This window comes from Leopardus geoffroyi, chromosome C3 (assembly GCF_018350155.1).
Source record: "Leopardus geoffroyi isolate Oge1 chromosome C3, O.geoffroyi_Oge1_pat1.0, whole genome shotgun sequence".
In the NCBI taxonomy this organism is placed as follows: domain Eukaryota; kingdom Metazoa; phylum Chordata; class Mammalia; order Carnivora; family Felidae; genus Leopardus; species Leopardus geoffroyi.
Window position 1 is genome coordinate 27,281,346 of NC_059338.1, and position 13,413 is coordinate 27,294,758.

General features: G+C 49.5%; 1 protein-coding gene across 14 annotated transcripts in view; it reads right to left on the bottom strand.

The window, feature by feature from the left end:
• The window catches only part of ATP2B4 (ATPase plasma membrane Ca2+ transporting 4), a 98,130-nt gene that overhangs the window by 13,268 nt on the left and 71,449 nt on the right, over positions 1 to 13,413 (bottom strand). For 12 of the 14 annotated variants that reach the window (XM_045456399.1, XM_045456404.1, XM_045456394.1 and 9 more), the window contains 8 exons: positions 12,628 to 12,859; positions 11,514 to 11,693; positions 10,586 to 10,673; positions 8,713 to 8,819; positions 4,828 to 5,019; positions 4,141 to 4,354; positions 3,100 to 3,311; positions 1,990 to 2,097 (listed from right to left, as the gene is read on the bottom strand). In XM_045456399.1, the coding sequence (XP_045312355.1) occupies positions 1,990 to 2,097; positions 3,100 to 3,311; positions 4,141 to 4,354; positions 4,828 to 5,019; positions 8,713 to 8,819; positions 10,586 to 10,673; positions 11,514 to 11,693; positions 12,628 to 12,859 (1,333 nt within the window). The remainder of the gene's footprint in view (positions 1 to 1,989; positions 2,098 to 3,099; positions 3,312 to 4,140; positions 4,355 to 4,827; positions 5,020 to 8,712; positions 8,820 to 10,585; positions 10,674 to 11,513; positions 11,694 to 12,627; positions 12,860 to 13,413) is intronic. The other 2 variants (XM_045456402.1, XM_045456405.1) reach the window with 1 other exon arrangement.

The window sequence follows — 13,413 nt, forward strand, 5'->3', positions numbered from 1 at the left end:
AAGGAGAACTTCCATTCTAGTATCTGACCAGCCAGCTGCCTGGTTAGTTGTAGATTTCATTCTCCTTCTGTCTCAGTGCTTCCTTTCCACTTTGCCATGGATCTTTTAAGGGAAGTAGAACTGCAATGCATGATACAGAGTAGGAAGGGACAGAGACCAGACCAGGGGGAAGACAAGTCTGGGGACAGGACGGTCACACTGCATGTGTATGGGCGAAGAAAAGAGTGCAGGAAGGGAATGACCCTCTTCTAGTTACCACGGGCAAAGTAATTTCTGTGTATGACACGGGGGTGAAAGGCTACTAGAGGTTTTCTTGGGCTTGGGATGAGGGAGTGGGTGGGACAGGCCAAGGAGGGAGGGACAGAGGAGTATTACCAGAAGACATGGGGCAGTGGGTTGGGCTTGCAATTCAAAATAAACCACACAGGAAGCTCAATCACTTCTCTTCCACAGACAGACGAGGGGCAGACAGGGTTCGGAGGAGACGGGGACTGTATGAGCGTTCCGATGCAGAGTCAAGTATTTTGAAATAGGAAGAAGGTCAAAGTGCAACTTTTGGATGACCGGAAGGAGCTCCGTGGTACAGAAGGGAGGCCATTATCCGGCACCAAGGTTATGTGGCCACACATGAGACCAGACGCAGACGGGAGTTTCAGATAGTCAGTGAAACAAGCGGGCTTCACCCAAGTATAAAAGGGACCCCCTGATCAATATATACCGGCAGACAGACAGGGCAGAAGGACTTGTGTTAGGAACTGGGATGGCAATTAATCAGGGAGGCACCTCGGGGATATGAAAGAAGCAACTAGCAGGTTTATGGGGGAAGGCCTGCGGTCCCAGGGAAGGACCTCTGGGGCCACTTAGAGCAAAGCCACCCAGGGGGCCAGATGCCAGTCAGTAGAGAGTGGGGTCTGCAAAGCAGAGCTTAGCCCGGGTCAGAGACGGGGATGAGGGGGATGCACACGGTGGTCATAGGGAAGGAACAAAACTTAACCAGACGTGATGATATTGTTATGATATTAACAGCTCACTCTTACGGGGTACTTATGGGTCCTGGACATTGTTGTAAGTCATTGGCTGATCAACAACGATGAACACCGATCCTATTATCTTAAGGTGAGGAAACTGAGGCACAGAGTGGGTAAGACACTTGCTCGAAGTGATTCAGTTTGTAGAAGGGAGATGGGGATTCAAACCCGGGTGGCCGGTACCAGAATCTATGCTCTGAACTGTGTGATCTGCTTCTCTAGAGACCTTGTGAGTCTGGATGTATCTTAGATGAGGGTCAGGCATGCAACCCAGATGAGGTCGGGGTGAAAAACAGGATGCTGGGGAGCCCTTAACTATGTCCGCACAGTGGGGCGCCTGGGTGGCTCAGTCAGTTAAGCGTCCGACTTTGGCTCAGGTCATGATCTCAACAGTTGGTGGGTTCAAGCCCCGTGTCGGGCTCTGTGCTGACAGCTCAGAGCTGGAGCCTGTTTCAGATTTGGTGTCTCCCTCTTTCTCTCTGCTCCTCCCCCACTCACACCCTGTCTCTCTCAAAAATAAACATTAAAAACAACAACAACAACAACAACAACAACCAGACAAAAACTGTCAGCACAACAGCTCATAGCCAGACTGTGGCTTCATCAGAATAAAGACTTCTCCTTGGTAAACTCTTCGGCTTCTAAGACCCTCAATTTTTTTTTTCTTCTTAGCAAAATCCCATTGACAATTTCCACTCCCATCTCAGAGAAGCTAAGGGACGTGCCCGTCTCTAGGCATGGTTAGAGAAGAGATCCGAAGCCTCTGAAGGGGTGGGCACTGATCAGTCCCCTCTGGGATCCTGTAAGATGGGAAGATCTTGAAAGCTGTGGGTAGGGAGGGGTGGGAAGGAGAAGATGACGGGGACGATCTGGGAGTCCCCGCGGTGCGTGTTCCATCTCCTCTAGAGGAAGGGGCGTCGCCGGCTGTGCGGACCCACACGGCGACCCTGCCGGTACTCACCTGGCCCCACAGCAGTTCTCCGATGCCAATGAAGAGACACCAAAACCACTGAGACAGGGTGAGCTTCGTGCAACTGAAGGGTTTACCCCCGAATTCCACAATGAGAATCTAGAACCGAGAAAGAGGCAGCCTACCGTCAGGTTGATGGGTAACAGGTAGCTAGCTGTCCAGCCAAGGCCGTCATGGCCACATCAACCCCTGCCCCATGATCCCTGTGGTGCAAGCCCTGATCGGCTTGTTGGAGAAGGAGAAGGAAGGAAACCAGAAGGGGAGAAGGGAAGAGAGACACAGTCTTTATAGAGACTCCGATGGAGGGACAGATATCGTTACTATGACTATTATTAAGGGACGAGCTGGCGATCCAGGGGGGCTGGAGGCTTCTTGTGACTAAAGCCGGTGGGTGACAAAGAGAAGGCAAAGGGATGGAGAGGGGGAATTGAGGAGGGGGGCAAATAAGGGAGATACCTGCTGGGAGAGACTCAGGAGCCCTTTGTCATAGGGCCAGCTCATAGTCTCCTGCATCTGCAGATGTTTTAGTCTACCTCTGACTAGGGCAAGGAGGAAGGAACCCAATCCTTTTACCACCAGGGCAACTGTGCCCTTGACCCCAGTTCTACAAGAGGAGCCTAAGTCAGGCTTATTGCCAACTGCATGCGAACCACATACTTCTCTTTCTCTGTGAATTGCACAGCATTTTCTGCCACGAGCCCCTCGTGAACAAAGGGGCAGGGACAAGGGGGTCCCCGTACAGCACGTATTTGCACCTTTCACGCGTGCTGGCAGGAGGCATGGAAAGGACCTAGGAGAGTGGCCCTCTCTTTGGTCACTTTGTGAAATTTCTGTGTTTTAGAAAGATAAGCAAAGGATCCCACAAGTCTTCTTTGATTGGCTACCAACACGTTGCCTTGCCCTGGAGCACCTGACCCAGCAGGCTCTAGTTCTTGAGCCATGTGCAAATGGAAGCCACCTGGGAATCCGAAAGTGTTCAATCTACAGCCCGAGTGCCCATCATTCCCTCATGTCTTCTCCTGTGTACCGAGGGAATCCTGTTCCCAGCCTCTGGCCTTTGCCATCCCAGACCTCCTACCCCAACTCCAGCTGGAGGCTCACCTGGCTGATGAACGTGCCCAAGACCACACAGCAGAAGATGAGGTTGCGGAAGATGCCTGCAAAGACATTCCTCTCTCCGTGGATCTTGCGGGAGTTGATTTCGTTGAAGAGCTGCATCAGCACAAAGGTGTTGAAAATAATGGTGTAGTGTTGGCTGGGTGGGGAATGGAGAGGCGCCTTCCTCCCGCTGTCGATGTCAAAGAATTTCTCGCCTAGTGGGGAAGAAGGAAGCATTAGTGGGGGAAGTGTGAGCTCCACGAGGGCTCAGGTTGAGTCAGAACACGCTGGCATGGCCAAACTGCTTGCTGACGGCCGGTGTCCGTTCTAACAGGTTAGTATCTGAGCTACACTAGTTATCAAATACTTCTAAGTGTTAGTTCTCATCTCAACGCATCTGACCCTCTTTCTCAGTTTGCTCCATTGATTTCGACTTCTTGTAGTGCAGTGTGGTGGTAAAACTGTGGACCAGGGTCAGGGCAGACACAGGTTTGACCTTAGTACCATTATTTATTCATTATGTGACCTGAGCTTCGGTTTTTATAATCTATAAAAAAAAAAAAAAAAAAAAAAAAGCTATAGAAAGCCACCCTTGTGAAATTCTTTTTCTTTTTTTTAATTTTTTTTTCAACGTTTATTTATTATTGAGAGACAGAGAGAGAGCACGAGCAGGGGAGGGGCAGAGAGAAGAGGGGACACAGGGCCTGAAGCGGGCTCCAGGCTCCGAGCTGTCAGCGCAGAGCCCGACGCGGGGCTCGAACTCACACACCGCGAGATCATGACCTGAGCCGAAGTCAGCCGCTCAACCGACTGAGCCCCCCGGGCACCCCCACCCTTGTGAAATTCTTGAGAGGGGTACATCAAATAGCATAATGTGCCAGGTAGTGGGAAGAGAGGACACACTCAGTAAACGCAGCTGTTATCACTCCCAGTCTTGTGCTCAGTGTGCACCATTGCTACCTTCTTTCCCCGGGCCATTCTCTGCCCCCATCTCCATTTAGCCCTCCGACCCTTCCCCCAGCCCCAGCCTCACCCTCGGCTCACCGGCAAAGACAAGGAAAAAGATGACAGTGAGCTGATAGACTGCGTGGCCCAAGATGTTCTTCATCATAGTACGTGAGATCAGAGGCTTATTGCGGCCATAGGGGCGACGCTTCAACAGAGACTCTGTAGGAGGCTCAGTGGCCAGGGCCAAGGAGGCAAAAGTGTCCATGATTAGGTTAACCCACAACATCTGCACGGCTTTCAGTGGGGAATCCTGGTGGGAAGAAGAACCAGTCCTTTTAGCTTTCCTTGGAAAACACCCCCTACCTCCCTCCTCAGCCTCACCTTTGCCCCTGCAATGGCCTAGCTCCCACTATCCACCCAGACTTTGGATCTGGCCATTTCTTAGCTGAGTGACCTTGAGAAAGTTACTTAACCTCTTTGAGCCTTGGTTTCCTCACCTGTAAAATGGAGAGAATACCCACTTTCCAAGACTGCTTTTGAAGAAGAGAGATAACACATAGGAGTACCCATCACAGCGGCTGACAAGGATGTGCTAATTAATGGTAGATGAGTTACCATCCTTCCACACGGGCAGATGGAGACTCAGCAGAGCTAACTTCTGCCCCAACACCACCGGGGAAAGTCTTGTCCGTAATCCTTAGTAGACAGTACCCCGCCTCCTGCGTTCCCCAGCCCCCACCTCACCTCTCCCATCTCGCCCACCCCGCACTCCGCTCCTTTCACCTGAGTGATACAGGCTCCGGTGAAGGCCACAATCACGGCCACCACGTTGACAGTGAGCTGGAACTGCAGAAACTTGGAGATGCTGTCATAGACGTTTCGCCCCCACATCACTGCCTTCACAATGCTGGTGAAGTTGTCGTCTGTTAGGATGATGTCTGATGCCTCCTTTGCCACATCCGTGCCTGCAATACCCTGAGGAAGAAAGGGAAGGAGAACAGTGAGAAACTGGTTAAAGCAGAGCTTATCTACGTTCTGGACCAGGGCTGCAGTTCGTGACCTCCAAGAAGCTTCTGGACCAGGCAGAAACGCCAGAGGGCGCACTTGCCTTGCTAATAACCAAGCCAGCGTATTTTGAGTTCTCGCTTCCAAAGATCAAGGGAAAATGTGACGTTGTCAGTCCACAGAAAACAGGGCTGGGGTCTGATGCCACCGTGTTACTCCTGAACCCAGGCTGGAAATGACAGTTATCTTTTGATATTCCTTTCTCCCTTCTCTCCTACTCCCCCACCTTAGAAATGAAGGAAAGGATAGGGAACACGTCCTATCTATTTTACCTCCAAATTCATACATTTCTTTCTTTTTTTTTTTTTTAAAGATTTTATTTTTAGGTCATCGCTACCCTCAACGTGGGGCTCGAACTCACAACCCTGAGATTAAGAGTCGCAAGCTCCACTGACTGAGCCAGCCAGGTGCCCCTAAATCCTTATACTTCTTTTGCTGCTGCTAGTATTTCACTCAAGTCCTTGTCCCTCCCCCCCCCCCCCACCTCTAAGTCACCTTACTTTTTTTTCCAGGAGGAGAGTCTGGCAGCACAGTTCAGATGTCCTATCCTTGTTCAAAATTCTCTTCCTGGGGAACCACTAAAGGTTTCTGAAGAGACATTATCAGTGGTTGAAAGCTGTGCTTTTAGAAACAGTAACTCTTCTAGACTGACAGTCAAAGCCCTCAACAGGTGAACTCGGATGGATTCGTTCTCCAGCCTACTCCTATCTAATCTTTCTGCTCAAAACCCACTGGTTTATTCACAGTTCTCTGAATCTCTAATTCACTTCTTCAATATGGACTTCTACTTACACCATTTCCTTAAACCTGGAACATCCTCCTTCCTCATCCATTTAAATCTCATCGGTTGTCAATGGTCCTTGCAATTAAGCCCTACTTGCTTTGCAAAACCATCCCTAACACCACCAGCCCATACTTCTATCCCAAGTCTTGCAAATCCTACAATCCATAGAGGAGTGTATTCATTAACTGGGCTTCTAGTAGTAGATGATTTTGTTCTCTTTACCAGGTAATAATATATTCCCTTTCGGATTGCAATAAACAAATACCTGTCATAGACTATACCAGTCAGTTTCCCCATCAAAAAGTTCTCTAATAAATCCACACAATGCCATAACATGCGCTGTAAAAAGGGGGAGAAAAAGGAAGGAGGACTCTATGTACTTACTACTATGGAATAATCTCCAGGTTACATGAAGTGAAAAAGCAATGCGAAAGAAAGAGTGTATGGTGTGTAAATAGATAAGCATAGATGGTAGTATAGATAATATCACTCAGCTAAGAGAATGGGATACAAACATATTACGTGTTTGATTATGTTTTAAAGGAGCAAACAAAGGATACACCAAAAACAAGAGAAGTTACTTAGGGTTAAGAGGGGAGGAAACGGGGTGGAGGGGAGCAGAAGCTGGGTTTCTTTTTTTTTTTTATTAAAAAAAAATTTTTTTTTTAACGTTTATTTATTTTTGGGACAGAGAGAGACAGAGCATGAACGGGGGAGGGTCAGAGAGAGAGGGAGACACAGAATCCGAAACAGGCTCCAGGCTCTAGCTGTCAGCACAGAGCCCGACGCGGGGCTCGAACTCACGGACCTCGAGATCATGACCTGAGCGGAAGTCGGCCGCTTAACCGACTGAGCCACCCAGGAGCCCCCAGAAGCTGGATTTCTTGGTGTAGACCTTGTTTTGTATATTTGACCTGAGACGGAGACCTGAGAACTACTTTATATGAGTAAAAAATGAAATTAAGTTTAAAAAGCAATTTCCAAAAGGCAAAGCAACACGATATAAATGAACTGGTATAACCAGTTGGTAGCACAACTACACAAAGGAAAAATGTTCCAGGGGCGCCCGGGTGGCTCAGTCGGTTAAGCGTCCGACTTCCGCTCAGGTCATGATCTCGCGGTCCATGGGTTCGAGCCCCGCGTCGGGCTCTGTGCTGACAGCTCAGCGCCTGGAGACTCTTCAGATTCTGTATCTTTCTCTCTCTCTCTGCCCCTCCCCCGCTCACACTCTGTCTCTCTCTGTCTCTCAAAAATAAACAAACATTAAAAAAAAAATTAAAAAAAAAAAAAGTTCCAAACGACAGTTTGAAAGACATAGTCCCTTGATGGCGGAACCTGGTAGAATATACCTCCAGGATAAAAAAAGAACTGTAAGAAAGATCTTGAACTGTTTGTAGTAGAGTAATTGTATTATTATTGCTCTTTTGAGACTATCACCTATATTTTAGGGTAAAGCAAATTATGATTATGTTAATGACATTAGGATCGGAATTTTCAGCTTAAGAGATATAAATATAAAATCGAGGAAGTTAAATAAAATTAGCAAGTTAGAGTTCTATAATTCTAAATTTGCTTTGGAAATACCAATATGGATTCATGAAGTATTTTACTTTAAAACAAAGAAACACAAAAACAAAAAAAAGAGGCATAAAAGATACATTTCCTCGCTTTGCCCATTGAAAAGATCTAGAAACAAGGAATTACTCAGTAGTCAGGAACACCCTGACATGTAGACTGTGTTCTCTAAATACCATTTCTCACCAAAAAGCAGGACTCCTTTGAGAAATGGATGATTCCAGGCAGGACGAGAAATATGCATGATGATTCTGGAACCTTTTATCATGCCAGAAACCAAGTAAGGTATTAAAGACAATTGCCGTTGTATCTAAAGACCCAGCAATATTCATGAGGCTAATGATGGGTCAATGTGAATGTCAAAATAACAACAAGGGCAATGGATCAAAACACATCAAGTATACTTAAGTCCATGAGTTCATAATGGTATTAAAAAAATAGTTAAGTGGTTTTCTTTTAATGCTTATTTTTGAGAGAGAGAGACAGAGAGAGAGAGAGTAAACAGGGGAGGGGCACAGAGAGAAGGAGACATAAAATCCAAAGCAGGCTCCAGGCCCTGAGCTGTCAGCACAGTGCCCGACGCAGGGCTCGAACTCACAAACCGTGAGATCATGACCTGAGCCGAAGTCGGATGCTTAACCAACTGAGCCACCCGGGTGCCCCTTTTGGTTGCTTTTAAAGACAGCACCCCAAACACGGATTATTCTTGAATATCCTTCCACGGCTTAAAAAAATCACCAATAGTGCAATACATATGGGAGGCTTACAATCATAAGCTACTTGAGTGTGAGAATGACATTTGCAATTTGGGGGTTTCTACATTTGCTGGAATGTCAGAATGAACCAGTTGTGCCTGCTAGGAAAAGCCAAACATTTCTGGGACCCACCCATGTGCTACTGAATCAAGATATCCAAATGTGGAACCTTGGAATATGCGATTTTAAATAAACTCTCCAAGTGCTTCTGATGCGCTTGGCCTCACGAGCGTAAAGCAGAGTGATGAACAGTGCTGGCGAAGGAATACGTCGTGGTTTCCCTGCCTGTGTCGTCTAGTCTTCACACTTGATGGCTCTCCCCCTACACATACTCTCACTGGCTGGGTTGTTAGGAGAGACAGAGTCAGAAAAAAGAGCGCAGTGTGGGACGTGGAGGCACAGGAAGCGGCAGGCTACGAGGAGCCTGTCCTGGCTTCCTGATGGAGAAGGCGGCCTGCAGGCAGAGAGACGGTGTACTGAGCTGCTTACCATGGCAAAGCCAACATCTGCTTTCTTCAGGGCCGGACCATCATTCGTGCCATCGCCAGTGACAGCCACCACCTGTCGCTGTTCCCCAACAGTGCTGTCGATGATGCCTGGGAGAAACAGACACACCCCGGTGAGTCCACATGGGCCATCTCAGTCCTCTGCTCCCCTCGAAGGTGCTTTTGGGGTTTTCCTCCCTGGTCCCTGCTACCACCACCCTTTCTTTCCTTTCTTTTTTATTTTGTGGGTTACAAGCTCACTTGATAGCATGTTGAAAGTGTAACCATCCTTCTGAGCCCTGACAGATCTGTCAGTTCCTGAGAAGCTGCTACTGCTTTGCCTTGTTCTGTGCAGGCATCTGAGGTAAGGAAAGGCTAGAGGAGCACCTTGTCCAGCCTTCCATGTGGCAGCAGGCATGTAAACACAGGTAATTTACAAACAGAAGTGCAGCTACTAGCTGAAAACAACCACAGGAAGGGGGGGTGAAGACCAGGTGAGGTGGACTGATCCGGTCTTGGGCAGCCACTCTGGCAATGAGAGCAGACGGTGCACTCCTGCCCTCTGGTGGTCGGAGGAGAGCAGTGTCTCAGCCTCCAAGGCCAGGAGGCCTAGCACTTTGAAGAGGGAGGAGCAAAGGGCACAGTGACAGCCAGCCTGAAGCCACAGGTGGTATAGACTCAGAAGGCTGGAGAGGATCCAGACCATCTATGCCACTCCCATCATCCTCCAGAGGAGAAAACTGAAACCCAGAGAGAGGAAACGCCTTGCAGGGTCCCGAAGCCAGCTGGGGAAGCCCAGCCATCCTTCCATTCCATCTCAGCCAGCGAGGGCCATGCGCTCCCTGAGCAGGAAGAGGAAGCAAAACAACGGGGGGGGGGAAGAGTTAAAGCAGAAAATGATACTTCCCAGGAGGCTGGCTTCTTCCGACCAAGGAGAAGACAGGAGAAAGGTCGGGAGGTCAGAGTTGGACACCAGCATGCACACACGTGCACACATCTACATGCACATACATGATACCTGGATGCCTTTTCTCTGGCGTCCAGGCTGGTGCCCAAGTGTGAGTGTGTGTGTGTGTGTGTGTGTGTGTGGGACCATCTCCCTTTCTACTTTGTTTTTTCCTTCTTTCTTCTCTATGCTGGAAGTTCTACAGCATCACCCCAGGGCTGTGAATTGTTTCACAGGTGGCACCTTGACCTACGAGTCTGTCTTTATCAGGTAGCCTGTGGCAGCCCAAGGGCCCTAAGGCAGCTGGTGTTTGGTGGAGAAGCACCGGTTGAATTAAGGACAGAGACCTGGGGGTTGAACTGTACCACTTGCATTTACCAGTTGGCCAATTTGGGTAAGCTACTCGTCTTCCCAGCCTCGAACTTCCTTATGTGCAAAATGGGAATCATTTAACCTGCCCTGGTCGAATAAGGTATGGTGTCTATTTTATTTATTTATTTACTAAAAAAAAAATTTTTTTTTTTTTAACATTTATTCACCTGTGAGAGACAGACAGAGCACCGTGAGGGAGGGGCAGAGAGAGAGAGGGAGACACAGAGCCCGAAGCAGGAGGCTCCAGGCTCTGAGCTGTCAGCACAGAGCCCGACGCGGGGCTCGAACCCACGAACCGTGAGATCGTGACCGGAGCCGAAGTCGGACGCTTAACCGACTGAGCCACCCAGGTGCCCCAAGATATGATGTTTAAAAACAAATTTATTAAATGTGTTGACTACAGATGTTGGCTAAGCTGTCTGTTCCCCCCACGAGCTGGAGAGCTCTCCTGGGACCTTCCTGTTCAGGACAGGAGAGTTCCTTTGGCCAACGGTCCTCGTCTGCCCTGCCCCAGACTGCCGTCTTCTGCCCCAGGTACCTGGCCAGCAGCCAAGCTTACCTTTTACCAGGGTGTGCTTGTCAGTGGGGGACGATCGCGCCAAGACTCGAAGCTTAGGCCAGATCTTGTCCAGCTTCTCTTGCTCCACCTGCCAACGTGAGACCACACCAGGTCAGGCAAGCCCAGAATAGTCATCCAGAAGAAGCTTACTTCTCCCCACGCTCTGAGATTCTGGGGGAGCTGGCATTCCATGGCCCATGGCGGCTGCGACCATGGCCTCCACGGGACATGAAACATCCAGCTGAGTCTCCAAGGGCAGATTCATTGATGGTGACCATTCAGGCTCCGCATGTCTCTTTTTTCCTCCCAGTTCCCTACTGGGGAGCCAATCCCCTATTTCTTGGAGCCTTGACAGGAGGTGGGCAGGGGTTAGCTGTTGGCTCCAGGGGCTAAAGTGCTTCTAAGGTCTTAGGTGTGGTTTCTATGTAGACCAGGAAGCTCTGGTCTGCTTCACACCCAGACCACATCCTCTTACAAACCTGTGCCAGCATTAGTCACAGGGTGGTGACACAGGAGGGTGAGGATGGAGGGAAATCAGTACAAAATCACTCCTTAACTGAAAAAAATCGGGAAGACGTGGAAAGTTAGTGAGGCTGTCTCCAAAGTTAGCTTATGAATGAAGATAACGAGGAGAAAGGAAACTCGCAGTTTTACCCCCTGAGCAGCTTTGGTAGAAGGAACGTCTCGCTATGAATAGATTTTAGTTTAAAAACCACCCACTTGGCGGTACAACTCCTCACAGCTTCCCCTCCCTCCTCTATGGGCTGCTGCCCGATTCATGAAACCATTTAATAAAGCCGATTAGATCTTCCAAAAAACAAAAACCAAACAAAAACAAACACACGACCACCACAACAAAAGCCAGCTGCTTTCTCCCGCGCGTCCCAGCTGCGCCACACGAGACCCAGGCTTCCCGCCCGCGACCCACCTCGCCCTTCTCGTTGCGGATAAGTCGGTTGAACTCTTTGCCTTCTAAGCACAAGAAGTCATCCCCAGGTGTGACAATGCCACATTTGGTGGCGATGGCCCGGGCTGTGTTGATGTTGTCACCGGTCACCATTCTGACAGTGATGCCAGCTTGTTTGCATTTGGCGATAGCATCTGGGACCTATGGAGAGTAAGGCAAGGGGAAAGGAGGAGGTGGGGTCGTGAGGCCTGCTAGGCTGTCCCCGTTCAGGGTCCCTTCACTGTACACAGGAGACAGGTACCCCAGGAGCAGTGCCACGGGGCACTGGCTACGTCCGGTCATTTTTATATTGTCCGGTGTCACCTCACTTCTGTCCTACCCACGGTACTACATTTGAATTTGCCTTTTAGTGTAACTTGAGTTGAAGAGGAAATTTGCTTCAGGAGCTGGGTGTGAAAGCTTATTCTCCCTGCGATCTAGACTCCTTAGCAGGGCATATACACAGCCCTTTGAGATCTGGCCACTGTCTTCCTCCCTAGCAGACGTTTTTTGCCATTCTCCACCCCCCTGGCCCATACTCCAACCATATCAGTTCTTTGCAGTTTCCCCAATGCATGCTGCCCTCTCCTGCCTGGGGGCCTTGACAACTAACAGTCCATCTGTCTGAATTTCTTTCGAGCAGAGACTTTTTCCGATGCCTTAGCGTCTAGAATAGTGTTCAGCTACCCTAGGGGCGCTCAACAAGAATGTGTTGCTTGAAAGAAGGCGGCTGGAGGCGGGGATGGTGTCCCAGTTAACTCAGCCTCCTGGCTGTTCCAGGTATCAAATCATAAGCTCAGTGAAACCTACACTTCTCACCCCTCAGACGGCATTAACCATCAGAACGGCACCTTCTAGCAGTTCAGCACTCTAAAGCGGTTTTGTGAAGCTGGAAGCCTGGGAACATCCATCCCTGCAAGTGAGAAGCTGTTAGGTAACACGCCTGGGGTCACAGCTAGAAATGGAACCAGTACCCCAGTTCCTGTGACTCCCGGGTGGCTTCCCGTTAGACCGTGCTCAGCTCGCACACGCGCCAGGGGCTGTTGGAAGACTTCCATTCATGTTTTCTTACCCTTTGGCCAAGCCAAAGCCTCACCTCTGGGCGCACGGGGTCCTCAATGCCCACCACCGCGACGCAGGTCAGTTCGGTGAGGATCTCACTCTCGTTGTCCCACGGGGGCTCTCCGTCATTGAAATCCCGGTAAGCTATGCAGATAGTTCGGAGGCCCTCACAGGCCATGGGCTCGATGACAGTGCGCACTATCTCATCTCGGTCCTTGTTCTTGAACGGCACCACTTCCCCTTTCTTGTCCAGGATTCGATTGCACCTGGGGAGGCACACGGTCAGGAAGCAGCACCCCGTCTCACCCAATATGTCTCTACGGTCACCTGCAGACATTCTGGCAACTGTTCTGAGGCCAGACGCTGTTCTGAGGCCAGAAATCTCTCATCCCTCTCCCCCAGCTGAGTCCCTTTTTCCAAGGTGGGGAGGTGTGTAGGCGGATAAGGTCCACGTAAGCAGAAGGTGCCGTTCCCCCCTACCATCTGTCCCTACTCATATGTGAAGTCCTTTGTGGATCACCTGCTCTTTTGAACTTCTCAAAGGTGGAGAGACAGTTTTAATTCCCGTGACCTAGAATAGTCCTCAGTGCATAGGGCGTGTTCCACGGGAATGTGCTTATTGAAGGAGAGTGGCTAATTAGCAGCCAACTAGAGGCACTGGTTAATTCAGCTACTGGCCCTATGCCTACGCCTGACCTTTAATGACCTGCGAATAGCCTAGCCACGTTGATTAACTTAGGCAACTTTCTATAATCAGAACTGAGCGCGAGAAGGAAAACGGAACATAGAGGCACCATTTCTAGTACTTGCTGTGTGCCAG